Below are 23,842 nucleotides of genomic sequence, written 5' to 3' on the forward strand. Positions count from 1 at the left end.
AAACAGGGGTTATCAGATTTTTTTTTATGGCAGAGCACTTTTTGTAGCAAAAATATTTGACGGTTCATCTGAAATTTTTAACCAATAAAAAAATCCTATTTACATTGATATTATCCAACTGGTAACAACACTATTTCGGTTGCACGTCGCAGTTACATGACATCTGACTCGAAGTAAACAAAATAAATCACTATATGCCCAGTGATATTAATTAAGGAATGTTTTTTTCAATGTGGGTTTTCAAGTGGGAGCATTTGCTATAATTTCGCGGAGCACAAATTTTCCGCGGAGCATCATTTGAAAACCCCTGCTCTAAAACATGTATGATTGGATAGAGATCCAATCAGCATTTTCCTTAAGGGGGTGGTACACTATGAACAACATAAAAAGTATGTGATTTTCGCGATTTTTTTCAACGAGAAAATAAATTATTAATCTGATATCACAGTTTTATTAGGCATATATTACTTAAAAAACAAAAAAAAAATTGGTGTCAATTGGACTGTCCCCTGAATAGCCGCAACCGGTTTGTTGAACCCTTGCAGCCAAAACCTTGTAAATTGGTGGGAGTTCTACAAGTTTTTCTAGTGGACCGATTTTAACGAATGTTTTTTTTTCTACGTAATATTGGATATGTTTCCTGTCATCATGCGTAGTTTTTTTTAAATATTGATTTTTGACGAAATGGCGACATTTTCTGTAAAAAAAATTACGTTTTTGCCTCAAAAATCGAGACATGAACATTCACCAAATTTTTTTTTTCAAGATATCAAAAAAATCCTACGTACGATGACATGAAATCTAGTGGAGAATCTGGAAAAAAATATTTCGTCAAAATCGGAGGGACCGTTCCGGAGGTAGAACTCCCACCAGTTTGCAAAACTTAGTTTCGATAAAAACGCGTTTAAAATTTTGGATCCGCGCTCCTTACGCAAAGACTTAGGTCCGCTAATTGGCTTGTTACTTTGGAACGGAGCATCAGACAAACCTGGGACAAAAACTACATTAAAGTAGACGTCCCAGAAAACATTTTAGGCCAGAAATATATTTTTTTCATTTTTTCAAATTGCCATAGTATACTACCCTTTTAATAGCATTCTGTGAAGAGAGGAAGAGTACGCGATAGAAGGATTCTATTTGCAACCAAGCGTAAAGGCGCGTCCACATTATGCCGAATGATGCCGATCGGCCTGTACCAGGCGGCATATTCGATTCGTTATGTAATGTGGACGCCCCATCGGGTGCACGAAGCCGAAGTCCCATCGGATGCACGAAGCCGTCACGAACACACGAAGCACTATGTCGTCAACGCTAATTTACTTCGTTTTGTTTTGGTTCGACTTTCTCGAACCGGACCCACTTGTTTCGGGTTGGGTTCGGTTTGATTCGAGTCGGTTTTCGGCACGTCGGCAAGCCCGGGCAGTACGTCCACATTTAGCCGGCTTTACCGGGCGGCTAAGGCCGATTGGCGTAATGTGGACGCGTCTTAGGAGTTTTCCTTCACTAGACGCGACCAAATTAAAATCCATAAACCTTCATTATTGTCTTCGTTTGTATAAACGTTTGAAAATATATCACTCGTCTTTGTAATTGTCAGCATCATCTCTGATTGCAGTGAAGCTTTGTGGGTGTAAAAACATTGGCCGCTTGAAAAATCTTGACTATTTATTTAAAAGGATCTAAGTTTTCGCCTTTGAATTTTTACGAATAGTGTTGAACAGTGTTAGAATTATTTCAATACACTTTCCAAAATCCCAAAATAATGATATAAAACCATTCTCAGAAAAAGATTTCTTATAGAAAACTTGCTAGCAGAGCAGTCAAAATGTCATTGCCAAATTCACTGTATCACTATCTTGATTTTTAACAATATCAAGAACAGTTGTAATTTAAAAAAAACTAAACTAATTTGTTTAGGAAAGCTTTTCTCCTGTAGATGTGCCCATCTGTATTGATGACTCATTGGTTCTTGTATGGGCTATTCATTTTTTTTCAAAATTAAAAAAAAACACATTTTTGAATAAAATAAATGTTATATTTTATAACATTTTTCTATGTGATACTTTTTTAATTGTTTGATATTTTCAATGGAAAACCAAACAATTTTCTACATGTCATTGTTTGAACAAAATTTTATAGGTTTTAAAGTTTTTGAATACGAAAAAAATCAAGAATAAACTTAGGCTCTTTTTAAAAAGCCGTCTAGATTTGAGATTTCAAGTATGGAAAGTTGCTCAAATGGCCAATGTTTTTACACCCACGAATTTTCACTGCTTTTTTTTTTTCTTTTCTTCTAATTAACTTTTTTCGAGACTTCAGCTCAGCATCGTCCGTTCTCTTAGTCTTAGTTAGTTTCATTCTGAACTTCCGAACAGAGGCGCAAGCAATGTAAACTATATAAAAATTCGAAATTGTGTACACTCATAGTTGTATAAATGTTCTCTTTTCAACCAATGAACAAGTTTTTTTTTTGAGAAATCAATGACTTTTTACCTACGTTCATGGCATTGAGGTTATTGAATATTTTTCTGTGAAAATACAGACTTCAGTTTCCAGGTGGGGAATAACTTTAATATTTATTAATAAATGTAATTGGAGAAATCATTAAATGATAATGATTTCTTAGAAAATACGCTGAAGGCGCAACTGGCTCTTTTTTGTATACTTTAGATGAAACGTAAAACTTCTTAATGTAATTCTAGATGGAGTTGACGAAGGTTTTTTTTAGTGTTATTGAGAGTTTCTGACAGAAAACTCGGATGTCTCCTGCGTTGTGTCCCCTTTACGATAGAGTATTGCGTTTATGTACCTTGCTGTGACGTCAGATAGACGGCGTCATCACTGGAAAGGTTTTGACACTAAAAAGAGATACTCGATGATGTGGTAAATCGTTTCAAGAATTCCTCACTTGAAATTGTTAAGATTTTTGAATACGACCGACCGAAATCTGTCTCATAGAACAATGATATGCACTTTGTTGACCTGTTCGACACCCCGGGTAATGAATTGTAACAATTACAAGCAGCTTGGTCACACGGACGCTTTTTGCATATTGCTGCAATAAAAACGATGCACATATTGCGGCGGTATGCATAATGAAAATCCATCTTCTGAAGAGATCAAGTATCTTAATTGCGGCGATGTTCCCCATGGTTTTGTTCAATAGTGTTGACAAAGAGAGTAAAGAATCAAGCGTCCCTTAAAGGAACGTTCTCAGCGGACTTGTGCAGTAATGCTTAAGAATTCTGTACCAACGACACAGAACAATCCCTACTTTCTTCTGCTGATCGATATACGACTCCGTCACTCCCAGGAAGAATTTCGGGACTTCACGAGCTAAAATGAAATCACGAATCATTAGGTAGGCGCTTATTTAACCCAGGGGTCCTCAGCACTTCCCGGAACAAAACTGAACCCGCCTGTTCTTCTTTCACATCCATTGAAGAAGTTTCTTGTTAGGTTCAAATTAACGGCATAGATTTCTATGTGGCCTTGACTTATTGACATAGTTCACCCAGAACTATGATAGGTCGTCAACAACTCATTGATACATTCGAGACCTTGCTGTAGGTAATTTACCACACATGGAACGGGTTGAGGGTCACTCTACGATGACAACCGCGCCATGTTAAATACGATTTGTGTGTCCACTTCAAAATGACCGTTTCGAATACTGGGAAAGCAACTAGTATAGCTAAACCTCCTGCGGGGGAAAGAACTCTATATTAGGATTGGGCGATCTTGAAGAATCGATTTCCTAAACGAAGTAGAGATCAACTCACTGCACTAATTTTTTTAATGTTTCATATTTTTATTGATTTATTTATTTGTTTGATAGATAGCATAAGATTTTACATCTTTTAAATTGCTACATACGATACGGTTTGTTATTACTGACATAACATAAAAAAAATAATACAATTAAATATTAAGAAAACAAAAAAATACTATAATAATTATTAAAATTAATTCAGGTATCCTTTGCATTGCTTCTTGAATGTTGTAAATGATTTTTGATTTCTCATATGATTGGGAAGAGAATTCCAAAGACAAACACCTCTTACAAATAATGTTTTCCCATATAATGCAGTGGTGTATGTCGGAAGAACATAGTGATTATTTTATGAATCAAAAGACAAGAACGAGCTTCGATAAAGTTTTGGAATGAATAACCCAAAAGTTCGCTTTGTAAATGAGAAACGTTGTCCAGGCGGCTGAGATTGAAAACGAAACGAGCACAAGTATTGAGTGCGGCCCTTAGCCTGTCCAAAGTTTGCACATTAATCGAAAGCAAAAAAAAGTCACACGATATGAAGTATGGTAAAAAAAATTAAATATTTTAAAAAGTCTAAGCTTAGTATCTTTATTCAACTAATAATCTTTTAATTTCAGCGCAAAGTAGCGTAAACCTTGCCACATTAGGACAAAACAAATTTATTCCATTGGAAATCGCTCTGAATTGTGAGTCTTAGGCTAGTGGCATTATCGACTAATCGTATTGTGTCATTGACATCGAAATTTATATCGTTTTGCATTGATCGACTAGAAAATCCTAATGCTTGCGAAACCTTTTCCAAAACTCATTAGGTGACAAGCTAGTAGAAAGTTGAGTGTTGTTATAGGTACGTTTACAGTAACATATTCGAATATCTTAATTGTTTAAAATAAAATAAAATCATTTGGTTCCTAGAAATTTTCCATTGTTTGTACGCAAGATCACGATCAATCATAGCCTTTTGAATTTGCGTGTTAAACCATGACGTGTTATGGCGAGCTTAAGCCTGAATTTCACAATGGGAACACACCTCTCATACAATGATTTCAGGTAATGATTGAAAAAAAAATCAAAAATCAGGGTTATCGAATAAGTTTAAGAGCTATTTTAAGTGACAATGAAGCCAGAAGCCAGAAAAAACGTTCGGATTTAGGACTCTCCATAATCTATGATTTTTTCGTAAACAAACTCTGGACAGTCTAGCAGCAGGTGGTTATAAATTAATCCAACTGATATTTTTTCAGAATTGATAATAATTTTGACTAATATAAACTTTATTGTATGACCTTGACGTTCGACAAATAACGATTCCAAAACTTTGAATTTGTAGCATTTTCGAATATACATTGATAATCCGCCTCCTATTTTCTCAATTCTATCATTTCTAATAGTGTTATAACCACTGACGAAAATCTTTTGCCGATCTATTTTTGAACATCTTTATATTCAGTGAAGTGCTGCTCTGCAAGTCCATTAAAGGAGAAAGATGATAATCTGACGGGACCGGGTCTGGAGTAGGATTGGGCGATCTTTAGAAAAAGATCGATTTACTAAACGGCATAGGGTTCGATTCACTGATTAAATCGGTTTCAGAGAATCGATCATTGAAAAATCGAATGCCGTTTTCCAGTCTATTTACTTATTCTATATTAGTGTCGTTTTTTCTTCAATCATGGAATAAACATTTCACATTTTTCTTTTCAAATATCAAAGACATTTCATTTTGATTGCCAGCATGAAGGTAATAAAAAAAATTGTACCATCAAATAAACATTTTAAATTTATTTACCATTTAAAAATAAAACCGTGCCATACGTCTGGCATCTAGTCGAAATTTCGGTAGTAGTCTCAGTTCTAGAATGGAACGTTTCGGCTGGACCTGATGTCACTGTCCATTTTCGTCACAATTTTCAATGTCAGTCTCGTGAATGTGATGGTGTAAATATAACTTGTGACCATTTGTTTTTTTATCCAAAATATATATTTTTATTAAGGCTCATATGGCGTCAGCCTGACGGGACCGGGAGTTCAATATTTCGACAATGTTTGCCTTACAACTATGTCCGTAATATGTAACCGATTACTCGCGGTTGGCTCGAGGTTAGATTACAAGTGTTTTCGTAATTGTGATGTTGCTGTCTCCAATACTCTGTACGTGTGCCCGACACGGGATACTTCCTATTGGGATGCAGCTGGCCATTAATCAGCAACGCCCCCCTAGTCTGTACCCCATATCTAGCGTGGTGCGTCTTTATCGACTCGAGGAATCCAGGATAGAATGGTCACTAGCCGGCGCAAACATCAGCTCGTGTAGAGTTGTCATGAGCGGTACAACCTTTGGCTCTTGTTGAATGATCAGATGCACAACCTTTGGCCCGTGTATCTGTAAAGAGTGTCTGTATGTATTGCCGCGACTAAGTAAAAGTTTATAGATCGGATAGGAGGGATATGAAACAGGGACACAACGAAGGAAACATCATCAAACGTGGACATCGGCGTTTCTGAGGAACAGGTATAGATGAAACAGAAGATCAGGATCACGGCTACCTAAGATATCCCGGACGGGGATATCCGATTGTCTGCCTTTTACTCTCAGTGCTCTAGAGAGCTGAGAGCAAGCAGCATGGAACCGGATACGCGACCAGACAATATGCTCGATGTCGTGGTAGCTATCGCCACAATCACAAAGATTGTTCGCTGCGAGCCCAATGCGATAGAGATGCGCGTTTAGGTTGTAGTGATTGGACATAAGCCGAGATATCACGCGAATGAAATCACGACCTACATTCAATCCCTTAAACCATGCTCTCGCCGAGACCTTAGGGATAATCGTGTGTAACCAGCGACCGAACTCATCTTCACTCCACATGCGCTGCCAACTAACGAGTGTGTCCTGACGAGGAATGTGAAAAAATTCGTTATAAGCAATTTGCCTTTCAAAAAAAAGTACCTTCTGAAGCGCCCACCTTAGCTAGCGAGTCCGCTTTCTCATTCCCCGGAATCGAGCAATGAGAGGGAACCCATGCTAAGGTACTCTTGAATAATTTTTCGACCAAAACACTTAATAGATGTCTTATTCTTGTTAGGAAATAAGATGAGCGTTTATCAACTTTCATTGAGCGGATTGCCTCTATTGAGCTGAGACTGTCTGAAAAAATAAAATAATGGTCGATGGGCAATGTTTCAATAATCCCTAGTGCGTGGTATATCGCACCCAGTTCAGCCACATACACGGAACAAGGATCTTTGAGTTTGAAAGAGGCACTGGAATTTTCATTAAAGATGCCGAAGCCAGTGGACCCGTTTATGTATGAACCGTCAGTAAAGAACATTTTATCAGATCTAACTTTCCCATATTTTTCCGAAAATATCGACGGAATAACATTGGAGCATAGATTATCTGGGGTTCCATGGATTTTTCGTCGCATGGACAGATCAAAAATGACAGAGGAATTGCAAAAGTATGGGAAGCAAACTTGTTTGGAGATGCCTGGTGAATGGTGCACTTCATGGGTGAGGTACTCATTGTATAAAGACATAAAACTTGACTGAGGAGTCAGTTGGAGTAGATTTTCGAAGTTATCAATCACCAATGGATTCATGATCTTGCAACGGATGAGAAATCTGTAGGATAATTCTGTGAACCGACGAGTAAGCGGGGGTACTCCTGCCAAGACTTCGAGACTCATCGTATGTGTCGAATGCAAACACCCCATGGCTATACGCAAGCAACGATATTGTATTCTCTCCAGCTTGAGAATATGAATCCATTTGTTTTGTAATGACCGAATTTACAAAACTGGTTCTCCTAAGTTCACGACCACTAATTTGAAAACCTTGGAAAGTATCCAATGTTTATAAAATTTGTCAGGTTTTTCTAGAGATTAAAATCAATGTTAAATGAAAAACAAATTTACAAAAAAAAAATCAGCGATAAAAAGATCGAAAAGAAACGATCGATTTTCGCGATTTTCGATTTAGTCTCAGCATGTTTCCCATAAGCTTCCACAAGCAAACGATATGCTTCGATCGCTTTTTTCTTCAAATGAAAAAAAGTTAAAAGAAGCGAATGCTGCAATTGCTCTTAATTTCGAACGAAAATCAACATTTTTAATAGGCTGAACATTTTTAATACGCAGTTGCTTTATTTTTTGCAGAGTGACTCTAACATATTTTTGACGTTTAATGTCAAATGAAAAAAATTACATATATGTCAAGTCTAAGGAATGCATACAACCTTGCTTCTTGGATGGCACTAACGTTCCCAGTGGAACATTTGCCTTCTCAACGTAAGTATTACTTGCGTCATTTTCATTAGTAGTACTTATTTAAGATTTCTATGCCGAATAACACGCCTTGAATGTATTCTGGAGTGACAAGCTCTAGAATACGCGTGACCACAGTGCAAGTCGGAGTAAATTTCTTTGACGAAAAATTCCTCCGACCAGAACGGGAATCGAACCCGAACCCTCGGCATGATAATGTGGGACGCTAACCACTCGGCCCCGGGAGCATTTATGCAACCCTGCTAGCAACATCTAAAATATAAACCGGACAATTTAATCTTGCACGCCTGGTATAAGTTGGACTGTTGAATCATTGAATCCTCGGTCCCGACAAGCTAACGCCAAAAAGTGCCTAAAGAAAAATCCAAACCAAACATTTTTGAATAGGTATATTTTTTGAACATAATTTTTCGTCATGAGCCAGAAATGTTATGCCTAAATGGACGAGTGCGAATTTCTGACTATATTTGGAAAACATTAGTTGAGATTTTACCCATTCGTCTTCATCTGCAACTTCCCAACAATTCATTCCGAATCCAAAAACAAATTGGAGATTAGACTCATAGATTTCACTTTCGCTTGTTATCAGTTTCCGAAAATGTGTCCGCGTCTGCCACAACATGTTTTATTGCATTAGACACTGTCTGAAGGTTTGCATTCCGAAGTCCAGGAAGCATTGCGTAGTGTTAGATAACGTTCATTATACTTTTAAAAACAATGATTTTTTTTATATGATCGCCATTTTCGTGTTACCAACCGTAATTTCACTAGCGCGTTTTTTTAAATCACTGGCGTCGTTCATCACGTCATAAATGAAAGCGAGAGTTCATAAAAGTTGGAAAAATATGAAACGAAAAATCCGCTTTTGTGAAATAATTAATTCAATCGTGGTTTTCATCTCAGAGAAATCTGAGCAAAAAAGGAAAAACTTCGCTGGTTTTGTTTTTGAGGAAGCAATCATGCTAGCGAGACGACCTCGAGACAAAATATGAAAACTGGAGTCCACTAGGTCAAGTCCAGTCCAACGGCGTCAGAGTGGCGAAGTAACAAAAAAGGAAAACTCACCCTTTTACGTCAATTTGTGTCTGATGTTCCATGAAGCATTAATATTGTATGAGGAGCTTAGTGGACACAGGAGACTTCATTGTTGAACGATTTCGTTTTTTTTTTAATCCGAGAAGAAGCAAAAAACGAAAGGCGAGCATTTTTTCCTCAGATATTTGTTTGTCGAATATAAAAACCATAATATCAATCAACCATAATATAGATTCAAAAATCACTTTCTAACGCGTTTTATCTTTTTGTTCAATCTTCTAGCATGATGTCAATCCAGGAGGAGCTCGACCAGATGGGCATAAAGAACGACCAGCCGCCAGCTTACTCGCAGGCGATTGCCGGTGACGACGCCAACAACACAGACAGCAGCGTCGACAACAATGTGTGCCAGAATGGGTGGCCAGCTATGCCAGGAGGTGTTCCGGGTGTGGCCAATAAACCAGCCGGCTGGATGGATGGTTTATTCGGCTGCATGCGACCGGTGCTGTCACTAATTGGCAAAAGTCACATTATGGAGATGAAGAGCAAACAGACTGATGACTGGGAAATACCCTTCGAAACTATCACCGATCTGTTGTGGCTCGGAAGCGGTGCCCAAGGAGCCGTCTTCCGGGGTACGCTTCGGAACGAGCTGGTCGCGGTTAAGAAGGTTCGTGACGTCAAAGAAACCGACATCAAACACCTTCGAAAACTGGACCATGAGAACATTGTAAAATTCAAGTAAGTAGTCGCTTCGAAATGAATCCACTTAGAGATGGTGATTCCTTATTGCGATAACGTGACTCTTGCCGTGTTAGCAGTAGTTATTTATCAAAGGCACGTTTTTTTTCTATGGCAAACAGTTGCAGTCCCTGCTTCACCGTTTTATATCCTCATTAACACAGTTTTCCGATTGCGTGCTGTTGAGTTGGCCGCAAAAGTCTATTAGGAAGCACGACTTTCCATTTCTTCCAGCTACTGCTTAGCGTATTGTTTACGGTTGAGTAATGTTTTCGCTGACACACATGTCATAATGACCAATGACGACAGTTCGATTGCGATCTGACAACGTTCTCGGCTTGAAATCACATTCATTACAATAGTTCTGTGCTTCACGTCCAATCCAAACCTTTATCACAGCTATTCGTCATATCATATTCAATTCCATTTCGATATTCGACATAATAAATCTAACAAATTGCTTGTTTTTTTCTGTTCTACTTTTTCCCTACTCTCCACGACGTCTCGTCGCGTACTTTGACTGGGCCTTGTACCTGAATGTGGATGGCTCCACACGCCAACGTTCACCGGCGACCCGTTTGACGCCAAACTTCACCCCTTTTCAACTGGCGGAATACCGGCGACGCAATGGGGCTGACGACGACGCGCCTTCGATACTGGTGGCTCTTTTCGGCGGCACGTTTACTTTCTCAATCAATCACGCTCGCAACACACAGGGGCGTATGTACCCAGGCGCCAGTATTTTGTATAATCATGGAATTCTGCCCGTTCGGACCGTTGCATCAAATTCTGGCGGACGGGGGCGACATAATCTCGCCGAACCGATTGGTGTCCTGGTCCCAGCAGATCGCCCACGGAATGCAGTACCTCCACTCGCACAAGATCATCCATCGGGATCTCAAGAGCCCTAAGTGAGTATACATAAATGGAATACATATAAAAATCATATAAAATTTATGAAGCACATTCTGCCATTTTAAATTGATCCTTTAAAACACATGTTTAACTACACTCGACAAAAAAAAAGAGGAACAAAGTACGAAGTCGAAATGTTCAGGTGATTTTAGAAATGATGTAACTTCATGAAAAATGGGATTGGGGTTGGGTAGTAGATCATTTTTAAACTTAAACTTTCAAGCTATAAAATATTTCACGAAAACATTTTTATACTGGTGTTTGTGGATGTAGCGGAAAATAATCACCCTTATTCTTGTTTTCGAACGAATACAATACGTTCGAAAGTATGCCTCTTTCGTATCCTTGGTTTCGTACGAAAGAAATCTATTCATTCGGACTTTCGAACATCGTTCGTTCGAACGAATTGTCCTATCCTTGTCCTATCCACGGTCGAAATAAGATCGATTCATCTATACAACTGCTCTGCAAGAAACATCGCGCTGCTATTCTATTAATAACTCAACAATGATCATATCAACTGTCGCCGCTGTCCGGTCTAACTGGACAATGGAAGAACAGAACGAATACGCTTACGCCTAAATGGCTACTGTTGAAATGTATTGTATAGAAGGAATACTTTAACGCCGAAAAATGGCAACTGTGTACGTGCTAATTATAGATATGATAAACATGTGACATGTACACGATTAAAAATCGGCTATGTTACAGCTAAAATGCTAATGAGCCTGAAATAAACAAATGGACGAAGTCCTATTCTAGCGAGAATAACGAACCGAAACGGTCTCAAGCCGCCGAGGTGACGCAATCCGAGGCGGTCGCTAGCAAACTTGTGGTGCACCGGTTGTCCGGTTAGTTTGGAACATAGGCGACGATCCTTAGTTAGCTCTGACCGAGCGAGTTGCCATTGTCTAGCACACAATGTTCACGAAATAAACGATACCTACGAATTTCAGTAATTAGTGAGTTATGTTATGTTGAATAATTGAATGAGCAAAAGTACAACTTACTTTATCAACCATCGTTCAGGATCAAGCAAATTGAGCAGCTTCGAGGCTATAAACAGAATAACTTCAAACAGCTGCTAAACATTCTCGAGAAACTCACGGACACTCACGGACACTCACGGTCGTGTTCGCACAAACACCGTACATTTACACTCCTGGTACAGTATTGGAAATTTGAAACTACCGTCCGACATTTCCTGCAAGCCACAGTGAACCAACTTTTCGTACTGACCTAACACCAGGCTGAACTCCGGACTGGACGGGGGTTTAATTTTAGAGCAGGACATTTGGAACGCATTTCGCATGTCAGTGGCAGTAAATGATTTATAAACAAGTACGGATCGGAAGTTTCCCACGCAACATGCTCGTGTTGACTATCCATGTTGACCATGATTCCTGCAATATACAGTGACTCTATTCCGTAATCGTACTCTACCATGCAGATCTCCTTTCCCTTCTTTTGAAAGTGGAAAACAAGCTTTCGGAACATTCTATTTAGATCAAATCATAGTGTCATATGATAGTTAAAAGGTTTGCTATCTGTTTTCAGAATAATGGTTTTTATTTCTCTAAAAATGACGAATATATGTGCTAATGTACGAAAATTGACTCAAACTCATAATCGTACGCCGGTTGAAATCTCTACTCGATTTTGAAGGCTTTGGCCAATTTCCTAATTCCATCATTAGTATGGTATCCCTTGTTCATTGCAACTATCTTTAGCTGTCTTTAGCCTTATCTACAAGTTTTTTGGTGTATTCGAAAGGAATATTTATCAATTTTTTCATTAAGTGGTTTTTAAATTTTTTATTTTTAGAAATTTAATGGTTTCTATATTTCCTACACAGGTAACTTCCTTAGTTTTTTACTGGGATTGATGTCGGAAGATTGTGGAGGAGGAATATCAATAACTTTTGAACAATTGTAATGTAACCATGTACGAACTTTATATGTCTTGAGGCTCTGGGTCATTGTCTTGGCATAACTTGAATCCTCGATTTCATCACATTTTGTTGACACTTTGCTTCATATTTTCCTTCAGGGTGTTCAAGTAAACATTCCGATCCATTACACCATCGATAATAATCAAATTGAGCAAACAAAAAGTTTGTAATGTGCCTAGGAGGGATAAACCGTTTCTCAGCAAAAAAAAAATCAGTAACTTCAATTAAATTATTTCAAACAGCATGAAACACATCAATGTATTACTGGTAAGATGTTGTTTCCAAAGATGGGTTCTAATTTGTTATTTTCACTCCGATGGCTATCGTTTCGTATGAAGGAAGCCAACGATGAATTAAACGTAAAAAATATAAAAGCAACGTTTAACCGTTTGAGTGCGGAGCAAATTTTGTTAGCATATGCCAAAAATGCGGATAAGTTTGGGTATATTTAAAAAAAAAACTAAAAAGCTTAGATGTGAACTGATTAGGTCACAAAAGTTGTATTGATAGGAAAAAAACACATAAAAAGTGAGGTTTCTAAAATTTACTAGCATAAACTCCCTTACCTCTACATAAATTATTTTTTTAAATAATATATTTAAACAATTTCATTCAAAATTATGCTTTGCTGCACAAAGCGCATGAAGTCCTTTTCAAAAAATGTCCCCGAAAGATGAAATCCTACGTTAAGCGGTGCTAAGTCAAAAATAATAACATAGAACAAGAAGAGCGCTATCGCGCTCCCCGCACTTTTCGCTAAAACAAGAGGAGCGCTATCGCGCTCCCCCGTATTCAAACGGTTAAACATAGTGGTGATGGAGGATGGTATGAGGGTGCATGTATGAGCAATTTGGTTTTCATCGATGGTGTATTGGATCAGAATGTTTACTTGAACATCCTGAAGGAAAATATGAAGCAATGTGTCAACAAAACGGGATGGAATAGAGACAATGACCCTGAGCTCAAGACATATGAAGTTCGAACATGGTTACATCACAATTACTCAAAAGATATTGATATTCCCCCAGAATCTTCCGACACCAATCCCAGTAAAAAACTAAGGAAGTTACCTGTGTAGGAAATATAGAAACCATTAAATTTCTAAAAATAAAAATTTTAAAAACCACTTAATGAAAAAATTGATAAATATTCCTTTCGAATACACCAAAAAACTTGTAGATAAGGCTAAAGACCTCTAAACATAAGTGCAATGAACAAGGGATAGCATACTAATGATGGAATTAGGAAATTAGCCAACGCCTTCAAAATCGAGTAGAGATTTCAACCAGCGTACGATTATGAGTTTGAGTCAATTTTCATACATTAGCACATATATTTGCCATTTTTAGAGAAATTAAAAAACATTATTCTGAAAACAGATAGCAAAGCTTTTAACTCTCATATGACACTATGATTTTATCTAAATAGAATGTTCCGAAAGCTTGTTTTCCACTTTCAAAAGAAGGTCTGCATGGTGGAGTACGATTACGAGTTTGAATCACTGTATCATCACTCATTTCAATAACCGCGAAGCAAATGGAGTAATACAAACTGAATCTTTCTCAATTCCCATCTTCCATCGGATTTCAGTTGTATTCCACTTTTACTTTTATTACTACTCATCGCAATAATTTCGTTGCATTAATTTTAATAGATTGCGATAATTTTGTAAACAGAGACATTATTGTTGCGTTTTGACAATTCAACTCCTCTAGGTAGGTTTGAATTTCGAAACACATCTGGAAACACCAAATGTGTTTACATTCGAAAGTGTTTTCGTTCGCCCGGGTTCGAACAATACCAATGATGCCTTTTACGAACTTGTTCGAATTAGAGTACTTCGTTCGAATACAGGTACGGCCGTTAACAAGAATAGGTACGGCCGTTAACAAGAATAAGGGTGAATATCTAGAAGAAATAAAACATCGATTTCTTTTTGGTTTTTCAAAGACCTTGTGGATTAACACAATTTTTACCAACTAAATCATAGCAAATCCAATTATCCTTATCTACCAGCTTTCGTTTGATCGCTATAACATTCATGTAGGGCCTATCAACACAGAGATATTGTTGTTTTCAAATTTCCCAATATAGTACCATACATTTGTTCTGCCCATTTCTTTGCTTACCTATCCGTACCGTCAATAACGTACAACCGATGCATTCGATTCTGCCAATTTTATCTTATTCAGTATAAATAGGTCATCGGCGATTTGAAATCACAGTATCAATCTAGCTAGTGAGCAGACAACATTCATACCTAATGTTGATATCACACAGATCGATACAAGAATGGAAAAAATGCAAAATAATAGTACAATTTTGTTTGATCGAAGCAGCGCATCGTTTTCATGTCGTTGCATCTTGATTTACAGGACTGCTCGAAACAATTGTTATGGTAGAATTACGGCGCTGAATGTCAGCAAATGAGCGTTATTTGATATGGGAGCATTGAATAATATTTTCTCAATCATTAGCTTTTCGGTTGCCCTTCGAAAGAAACTAGCACGAGACCCACGAATCAATATAATAATGCGATTTAGAACGCAGGGTTGTTGCATTTTGTCAATTAAGTAGGAATTAGTAAATAAATTGTGACCAAGTCGGAGACGGGTGTTTCGTCATATAATAAGCCGCCGATTTGAGTCATTGTAGAGTTCTTTCGGTTACCTTCTCAGGTAGCCCGTTGATATCCTCCGCCAATGTTACTCGAAACATCCGACTTTCAGATTTATGTTTCGTCGAGTCGTTTCTGGTTCGCGTTAACATAATCACTGACCGCAGTGAATCCTGATTCTCAACCCTTCCCACTAACAACTATCCCTCCCATGATAATCGCTAGAGAGTCACGCTATAGAGGCGACCCTTCTGACCTTCGGATGGCGATTATCATACTAACATTCCTTCCCTTCCCCTGGTGACTGTAAGAACGTGGCCGTCGTCGTTATTGACTATTTAAAGTTTTTTGTCATGTCACGAAAACAAAGGTTTCCGTTAATGGGGTAACAATAAATGGAGAAATTTACAAGGAGTGTCTTCAGAACAGGATTTTGTCATTCATTCGATCGCATAAAGGTTCAGTGAAATTTTGGCCTGACTTGGTGAGCCGGGATAGCGTCAAGTGGAATAAGGAGAACAAGTTCGATTTCATTTGAAAAACTATGAATTCATCACCAATCCCACTTGTTCGTTTTTCGCCCCACCGATACATATTGGGAAATTATCAAAGGCAAACGAACAAAAGTAACAGAGACATGAAAAAACCAGCTTAAATGGAAAAGTGGTGGAACAATATAGCAAATACGATTACCAGCAGTACTTTGCAGAAAATGATGGGTGGTATCACACGAAAAGTTCAAAAATTCATCCGAACAGCTGACGAATAATTTTCATGTATTTTTCCTTTAAAGTTCGTAAAAAAAACCTACAAAATGACATCCTTCCATTTTTATAGGTTATTTTTATGCTGAGAAATGTCCTACTTCATGCGACCAAATTACAAACTGAAATAGGCTTTACAAACGATATTAACAATGGATAGAAAAATTTCTCATCACGCATTTTGACCTTTTTGCAGCTGGGATCAAGTTATATCTAAGTCATTCATTTTTTTCCCCATAAGATTCGTCTTGAGTAGCCTACATTTGTTATCCAAGCCTTGTCTATTACCTGCTTCAACGAATTGAGGAAATTGACTCATAAAATCATTAAGGTTTGAAAGCTTGACGAAATTTTGAGGGTTTATCAAGGCCGTTGTTTTGATGACCGGATCGCTGAAATCAAATCGCTTCGAAATCTGTTTCACGAGCTCCATTTAGAAGTCACGACAAATCGATTTGAAGGTTAGCTTCCTAGCTGCATTCAATACCTTTTCAGCTTCTTCTGCATCGATACCAACGCGAGCATCCTTAGGCTTCTTCAGAAAATCTTCAAAATCTTTCACATCAAGGTCACAATCAGCGAATCGTTGCACGTAACTCTCCAAACATAACTTACCCAACATGATCAACAATAACGTTAAGTTTAAGCTCTACTAATCGCCCAAGATTTCGCTTAACAACTGCCTCAACAAAAGCTATCTCTTTGCGTTGCGTTCAACATTTTCATAAAACGTGGTATAATATTTAAAATTGAATTTAAAAAAATCTCTAAATTCTGTATCTTTGCTGAAAATCTGTAATTCTGTATGTACAGATTGTGCATCTGAAATTTTTCGAAAAATCTAAAATACAGAACATTCTGTATATGTGGCAACCCTGATCGAGAGTGATGATTGAATTGAGGACGAATTAAATGTAATAAGTTCATAACCCTGCGTTGACAATGCGGTCGTGTCTTGGACATCATCCCTTCTATTTTGGGGTTTTATGAAGTCTCTCGTTTACCTTATTAACCGCTGATGATTCACGCCTTGGAAAACAATATTCGTCACTTTAATTCATAACTACAGAAGTAACAAGTGCTCGTAATGCTACGCAGGTTCAACGTAGGTGTTCCTTAAGTGTTTTGGTTTGGCAACACTGGCGTTGCTAGGTTAAATCCTTAAAAAATTATGGCTGATCGATTCTTTGTGCTCCAAAAAAAACACGAAAATCGATCTTTTCGATCTTTCCGATCGTTTTGATCGAAGAAAATTTTTTGTAAATTTGTTTCAATGAATATTGATTTTAATCGCTCTCAACCACCTGACAAATTTCAAAAGCATTGGATTCATTTTTTAAATTAGTCTGAACAGCCATACAAATGAAACACAAATTTCTGGATAAGTCGAAAACTAATCAAGCAAATGGAACCAAATTTTGCATGTAAAGGTTTTTAAGAGCAAGAAACGTTTCTATGGTGGTTTGACACTCCTCCCCCCGTCTATGGGGGGTTACCATACAGATGAAGCAAAAATGTCTGCATAACTCAGAATTAATCAAGCTAATGAAACCAACTTTGTCATGTGGAGGTTTTAGGAGACAAGAAACGTTTCTTAAGTGGCTCTTCTCCCTCTCTACAGGTGGTGGGGAGATGTGTGTGTGCGCTGAATAACTCGAGACCTAATCAAGCAAATGCAATTAAACTTGACATATAGAGGTTGAGGGTATCGATAAATGTTTCTATGGTAGTTCGATACGCCTCCCCCTCTCTAAAGGGACCGGGCTGCCATACAAATGAAATACAAATTTCTCCATAACTCGAGAACTAATAAAGCGAATAGAGCCAAATTTGGGACCCAAAAACCCTCAGGGTACGAGAAATGTTTCTATGATGGTATGACACGCTCCCTTCTCTGAAATGGAGAGGGGGTTTCATAAAAATAATACACATATTCCAACCAAACATGACAATTGAAAATTTTCGGAAAACACTGAAGGAAAATGGGAAAATTCGAAAAATTCAATTCGCATGTGTTCTACAATAACATATTGACAAGCGTTGTTAGTCCATTTGATGATTGCGATAACGAAAGTGGAAATGGATTTTAATGTGATAAAACCACGTCGGTGACGTCCAAATTGAACCTCTATTCAACTGACAGAAGCCAACATATCGGGTTCCCCACTGACATTTTCCCTTTGTTTTGCTTTGAATTGGGTTCCCCTTTGACAGTTCTGCTTGAAATTTTCCTAGCGATCTAAGCATCAATCATAGCACCCGGCTGTATAAAATACACTCCTATATCGTTTTCTATCTATATAAATAAAAATGGCTCGCCGAATGTGTTGACAAGAGCAAAACTCGAGAAAGAAATTTTCTTGGCTTTGTGTGGGCTGTCTTCATTCTATCATATTTTCTGTGTAAAACATTTATTCCATGTAACGGAGAAACATGTTATTTGCAAGTGGATGAAAAATCTTGCACGAAATTGTGTCTGAAAATAATCTGATATAATGTCGAGTTTTGGTAGAAGTACTGAAATTTTATAGTAAAAAATATTTTTAAAGAGTAGATTAGAAGATCAATCAGTGAACAGTTCTGCGATTGGACCCATGAACGTGCGCTTAGTAAGAAAACGTGGATGTGATAACGAAAAATAAATTTTGGGTGGGACGAAGTTTGCCGGGTAAGCTAGTATCACCATAAAAATGAATAACGACGCTAGGTAGTAGTTCCATTCTTTTTGTCTAAATTAAGAAACAATAAAGATATTTGCGAAGGTGACATTATATTCTGTCCAATCTTTCACAGCAAAAACGCTATCTAACCGGGGAAACCCCTGGCCTTATTATCCGCGCCAGTATATAACTGCTCGTGTCGGACTTATCTATAGATAAAATACAATACACACATTACAATCACATAGTGAGCGACAACACAGCGAAACAATATAGAAAGGGAACTGGAAAAACTTTTGCGAGCTACCACGAAACGCGCAAACGGCACTTCAGTTCTCGCACTGATAAATCACAATCGTGTATTTTCGAGATAGATACCGGAAGAGCGAAGCACATGCGCTCAGGTGGAAATTCCACTGCTTTCGCTTGTTGTCGATGACGTACAGCGACCTTTATACGCATCCATTGTATAACTTATGTACATGAGCAACTATGCTTTGACAACCATATGACGTCACTCTATGAAATTTTCATATCACGAGCATAAATAACCGAACACTCACTTTTCACTTTCAGCATTCTGATCGGCGAGGGAGAGGTGATCAAAATTAGCGACTTTGGAACGTCGCGTGAGTGGAATGAAATCAGTACAAAAATGAGCTTCGCCGGAACGGTGGCATGGATGGCACCGGAGGTGATCCGAAACGAACCCTGCAACGAGAAGGTCGACATCTGGTCCTACGGTGTGGTGCTGTGGGAACTGCTGACCGGCGAAGTGCCATACAAAAACGTAGACTCGTCCCAGATCATATTCGGTGTGGGCAACAACTCGCTCTACCTGCCCATCCCGGCGAGCTGTCCGGAGGGTTTTATGTTGCTGATCAAACAGTGCTGGAGTCCGAAGCCAAGAAACAGGCCGTCGTTCAAAATCATACTCACACATCTGGAGATAGCGGGTAACGAGCTGTTACGTCAGTGCGCCGAAGAGCAAGGATACTATGAAACGCAGAAATCGTGGCGGGAAGAGATCCGCAGTCACATGCAGAAACTGACCACTAATGGGATGAATATACAAAGGTACGAGCAAGAGTTGATCAAGAAACGAAAAGACGAGTGGAAACACGCACAGGATATCAGGATGATATACGAGAGGAAACTTGAACGAACGAACACGATGTATATGCAACTGAGTGCAATTTTCGTTCAGTTGGAGCAGAAAGAACGAGAAATAGCAGAGTAAGTAGACAGGTGACGGATTTCGCGTCAACTCGACCAGATGTTGGCATGACCCTCCCAGAACTTAATGAAACTTTTTGGACGTGAAGACCTGACCTAAGTTGCTAAGTTGCTGACCTTGGCATAGTTGGTTTTCCGAATATTTATCTACACTAACATACAGCCATTCCATGTCAAACCGATATAGTGGTTCTCAGATTTTCGTGGGAAGTGGAAATTTTGTTCTTTGTCGCAAACCATTAGACCCATATTTTTTTTTTTTTTGTTAGGGTGACCATTTCCATTTTAGGGTGGTCCGAAAAATCAAATTTTTCCACTTTTTTCAAAAAATTACTTTTTTCGAAAATTCATAACTTTTGAACTACTGAGCCGATTTGAATGATCGACATATCAAATTAAAGCCAATCTTTTGTGAAAAAATACCAGAGCTGCACAAAATTTTAATTTTGGTTTCGTTATTATTGATTGTGTTTGTTTTTATAGTTTTCATGGTCTCGAGACCAAAGGCGCTATATTTTTTTATATTTTTTCTGGAAAGCTGATAATTTTTCACATAACATATCTCGAAACCAGGGAGGCGTTTTTTGACGTAGAACTACGTCTTTCATTAAGGGTGTCAAATCAGAAAACAGGTCACGTTTTTATGAAATAAATTTAACGTTAATAGCTATTTTTGCCGCGAACGGATTTTGGCGATCTACATAGTAAACGAATCGGAAATTCCCTAAGATTTGTTTAATATGCTATACATTAGAATCTCCTGGTTCGTAAATGGTTAAAATACATGAAAACTTTAAGCGTTTCAATTTTTCCATACATTTGTTCTGTCCATTTGTGTGCTTTCCCGAACAGAGCTGTCAATAACGAGCAACTAATCGACGAGCAGCGAAAGGGAAATCGTAGGATTTAAAGTCTCCGTGAACAAAGAAAAAGAAGAACAATGAAGGGGAATACTTGCCTAGAGTATAAACAGTGGTTCTCGCTGAGGCAAACTTTCATTCGGCATCGGACTGTTGAGCAATCCAGTTCACTTTGCTTTCGCTGCGCTTCGATCTGAGATTGGACCCCACCAGTGGTAATCCAACTTGGATATCGTCGTGTGATTTTTTCAGTTCGTTTTTGGCGTTATTCGTATCGTGTGTTTTTCTTTCCGCGTCATAAATTGGACGCTTCGCGTAATGTGTGATGAGCAAGAAGAAGAGGAAGGCTGGCCCAAGCACTGCAAAAAGCGAACGCATTGCCAGGGGCAGTCAAATTTCGAGGCAAGCGTCATCTAGTGAAGCACGCGATGTTGGTGCAGTGAAACGCGCTCGCACTGAACCGAGCCTTCGCGAGTGTGACACCGCATCGAACAACAGCGAAGTAGGTGATTTCGGCGCGTTGGTCGAAAATGTAAACGCCTTTACCCAGGCAGCAACCAAAATCAATCTCCCCCCGCTGGTGGTGAAGGCGGTCGCTCTAGACGAACTCATCAGCGAATTCGCATCGATGGGTGTTACAGCAAATTACAAGCCGTGTGGCATAATTCAGTATTTTTCCAAGCAGTTAACACTGTTTGTTTTTCGTCATCATAAGGGCTTCGTTGATGCCTTCGATATTGCATGAATGCATTAAACTGACTTTATGGCGAAGCAGGCATCAAGTTTGTGCGCCAATAAATCATTTGAGGGAATACCAAGCATCTTGAATGTCATACTGGAATGTTATAAGTTATTTGGGTTCGTGAGCCAGTCGCAAAACTGCCTTCAACTAGGATTGCGCTAATTTTGATCATAATAAAGCAATGTTACTGTTTTCGAGGTTGTTGATAGTAACAAAAAGAGTTTATTTAGCATGTTTAGACACGTCGTTCTGGAATGTTGTATGTGATTAGATTTCGCTTGCTAGTAGCAAAACTAAGGTTGGCAGCTGCGCTTATCTCGAGCATGAGAAAGTAATGCAACTTTTTTCGAGACCAGTATTATAAACAGAATCGTTTCATTTGAGAATAACGCAAAATGTTGAGAAGTGTCAATATTCCTAGTAATTTCAAGCCATCGATATATGGTTCTGTATGCGTGCTATGGCGAACGCTTGTTTGGCGCTTGGTTTACTTTGTACGAACGATGCCTAGAGGTGTAATTCCCCTGAGGCAATACTAAATAACATGTAGCATGATATTTGATACTTGCATGTGTTGTCATTGTTGTTGTTTCCTCGCGGTGCCAAAGACATATTGATGCAGTTATGAGATGTGGAATAATGGTGCTGGTGCAACATGTATATAATCGACTGTAGCCGAGTCTATGTCAATTGCGAAAAAGGCCACCGGAATAGAGTTCGACGTAAATTTTCAATACTGATATTATTTGCGACATATGATCAGCTAGTGTATTGTTCTGCGAGGGCAAGAATGAATCATCAATGAACTATAGTCAACTGATTCTACAATGAAAAAACATTTCAGAGATTATTCTACTAAGCAGTTGTTTCTAAAATTTCACAGCACTATAGAATAATATCCGAAGGTATAAACAAGTGACTTATATAAAATAACAGCGTAGTTCTACGTCAACAATGCGGTTGTATCTTGGACACAACCTCCTATAACTTTTTTCGTTTTTGAGTTATTATTTCTCAAAGATAACCGATGGTCCGAGAAATCATTTTTTCCCATTTTTCCACTACAAATAATCATAACTTTTGATCTACTAGACCGATTCAGATGATCGACATATCAAATTAAAGCCAATAATCTAGTATTGTTTGAAAACATATTACACTCCGAATAGAAATGGATTTCGTTTTTGGAATTATTGATTATATTTGTTTTCTATAGCTTACATCCTTTCGCGACCAAGGGCACTATATTTTTTTATTTTTTATTCCTGAAAGCTGAGGATTGTTCACAAAATATATCCGAATATCAGAGAGGTGTTATTTTTCGTTTTTAAGTTATGATTTTTCAAAGTTAACATGTTTTCAGTTTTCGTTCAATATTTCTATGTGACTAGACTGAATGTATGTAACTATAATCCAATTAATTGACAAGTGTGTTATTTTTTCAAGAAAGGCTAGCTAGTAGGCTTTAATTTGATATGTCGATTGATATGTCTGAATCGGACCAGTTGTTCAAAAGTAATAATTTTTTGAAAAAAATAATTTTTTGGGAAAAAGGGAAAAATGATTTTTAGAACCATCGGTTAACTTTGAAAAATCATAACTCAAAAACGATAAAAAACGCCTCCCTGGTTTCGAGATATGCAGTGTGAAAAATCCTCAGCTTTCCATAAAAAATATAAAAAACTATAGCGCCCTTGGTACCAAGACCATGAAAACTATAAAAAACGAATACAATCAATAATGACAAAACCAAAACCTAGAATTTTTGCAAGCGTAGCATTTTTCCAAGAATGGCTAGCTAATTAGCTTTAGTTTGATATATCGACCGTCTAAATCGGTTCAGTAGTTCACAAGTTATAAATTTTTGAAAAATGTAATTTTTGGAAATAAGGGGAAAAAGTCGATATTTCGGATCAGCCTAAAATGAAAATGGGCACCCTACTGAAAAAATAAAAAAATACGGGTCTAATGTTTTGCTATAAAAAACAAAACTACCACTTTTCACGAAAATCTGAGAAACACTATATCGGTTTGGCATGGAATGGCTGCATATGAAAGAGCCAAATATTTTTGACCATTTTATTAATAAACATTTTTTACTCGAAAATGGTAAGTCCTACAAAAAAGTGATCTATGAAGGGGTTTAAGGAAAATAATTGAATTTAAAACTGAAAAAAACTGAAAAAACATTTATTTAAATCCCACACTGAAAAAATCGATTTTAAAAACTAAAAGTCAATTTTCTCAAAATGGTCATCTC

The 23,842-nt window shown here is 37.9% G+C and overlaps 1 protein-coding gene across 5 annotated transcripts in view; it reads left to right on the forward strand.

Moving 5' to 3' along the window:
- Window positions 1–23,842, forward strand: part of LOC129764198 (mitogen-activated protein kinase kinase kinase 9) — a 77,565-nt gene that overhangs the window by 39,754 nt on the left and 13,969 nt on the right. For all 5 annotated transcript variants that reach the window (XM_055763057.1, XM_055763054.1, XM_055763053.1 and 2 more), the window contains 3 exons: window positions 9,379–9,837; window positions 10,554–10,748; window positions 19,321–19,980. In XM_055763057.1, coding sequence (XP_055619032.1) covers window positions 9,379–9,837; window positions 10,554–10,748; window positions 19,321–19,980 — 1,314 coding nt within the window. The remainder of the gene's footprint in view (window positions 1–9,378; window positions 9,838–10,553; window positions 10,749–19,320; window positions 19,981–23,842) is intronic.

Source organism: Toxorhynchites rutilus, chromosome 2 (assembly GCF_029784135.1).
Source record: "Toxorhynchites rutilus septentrionalis strain SRP chromosome 2, ASM2978413v1, whole genome shotgun sequence".
Classification (NCBI taxonomy): domain Eukaryota; kingdom Metazoa; phylum Arthropoda; class Insecta; order Diptera; family Culicidae; genus Toxorhynchites; species Toxorhynchites rutilus.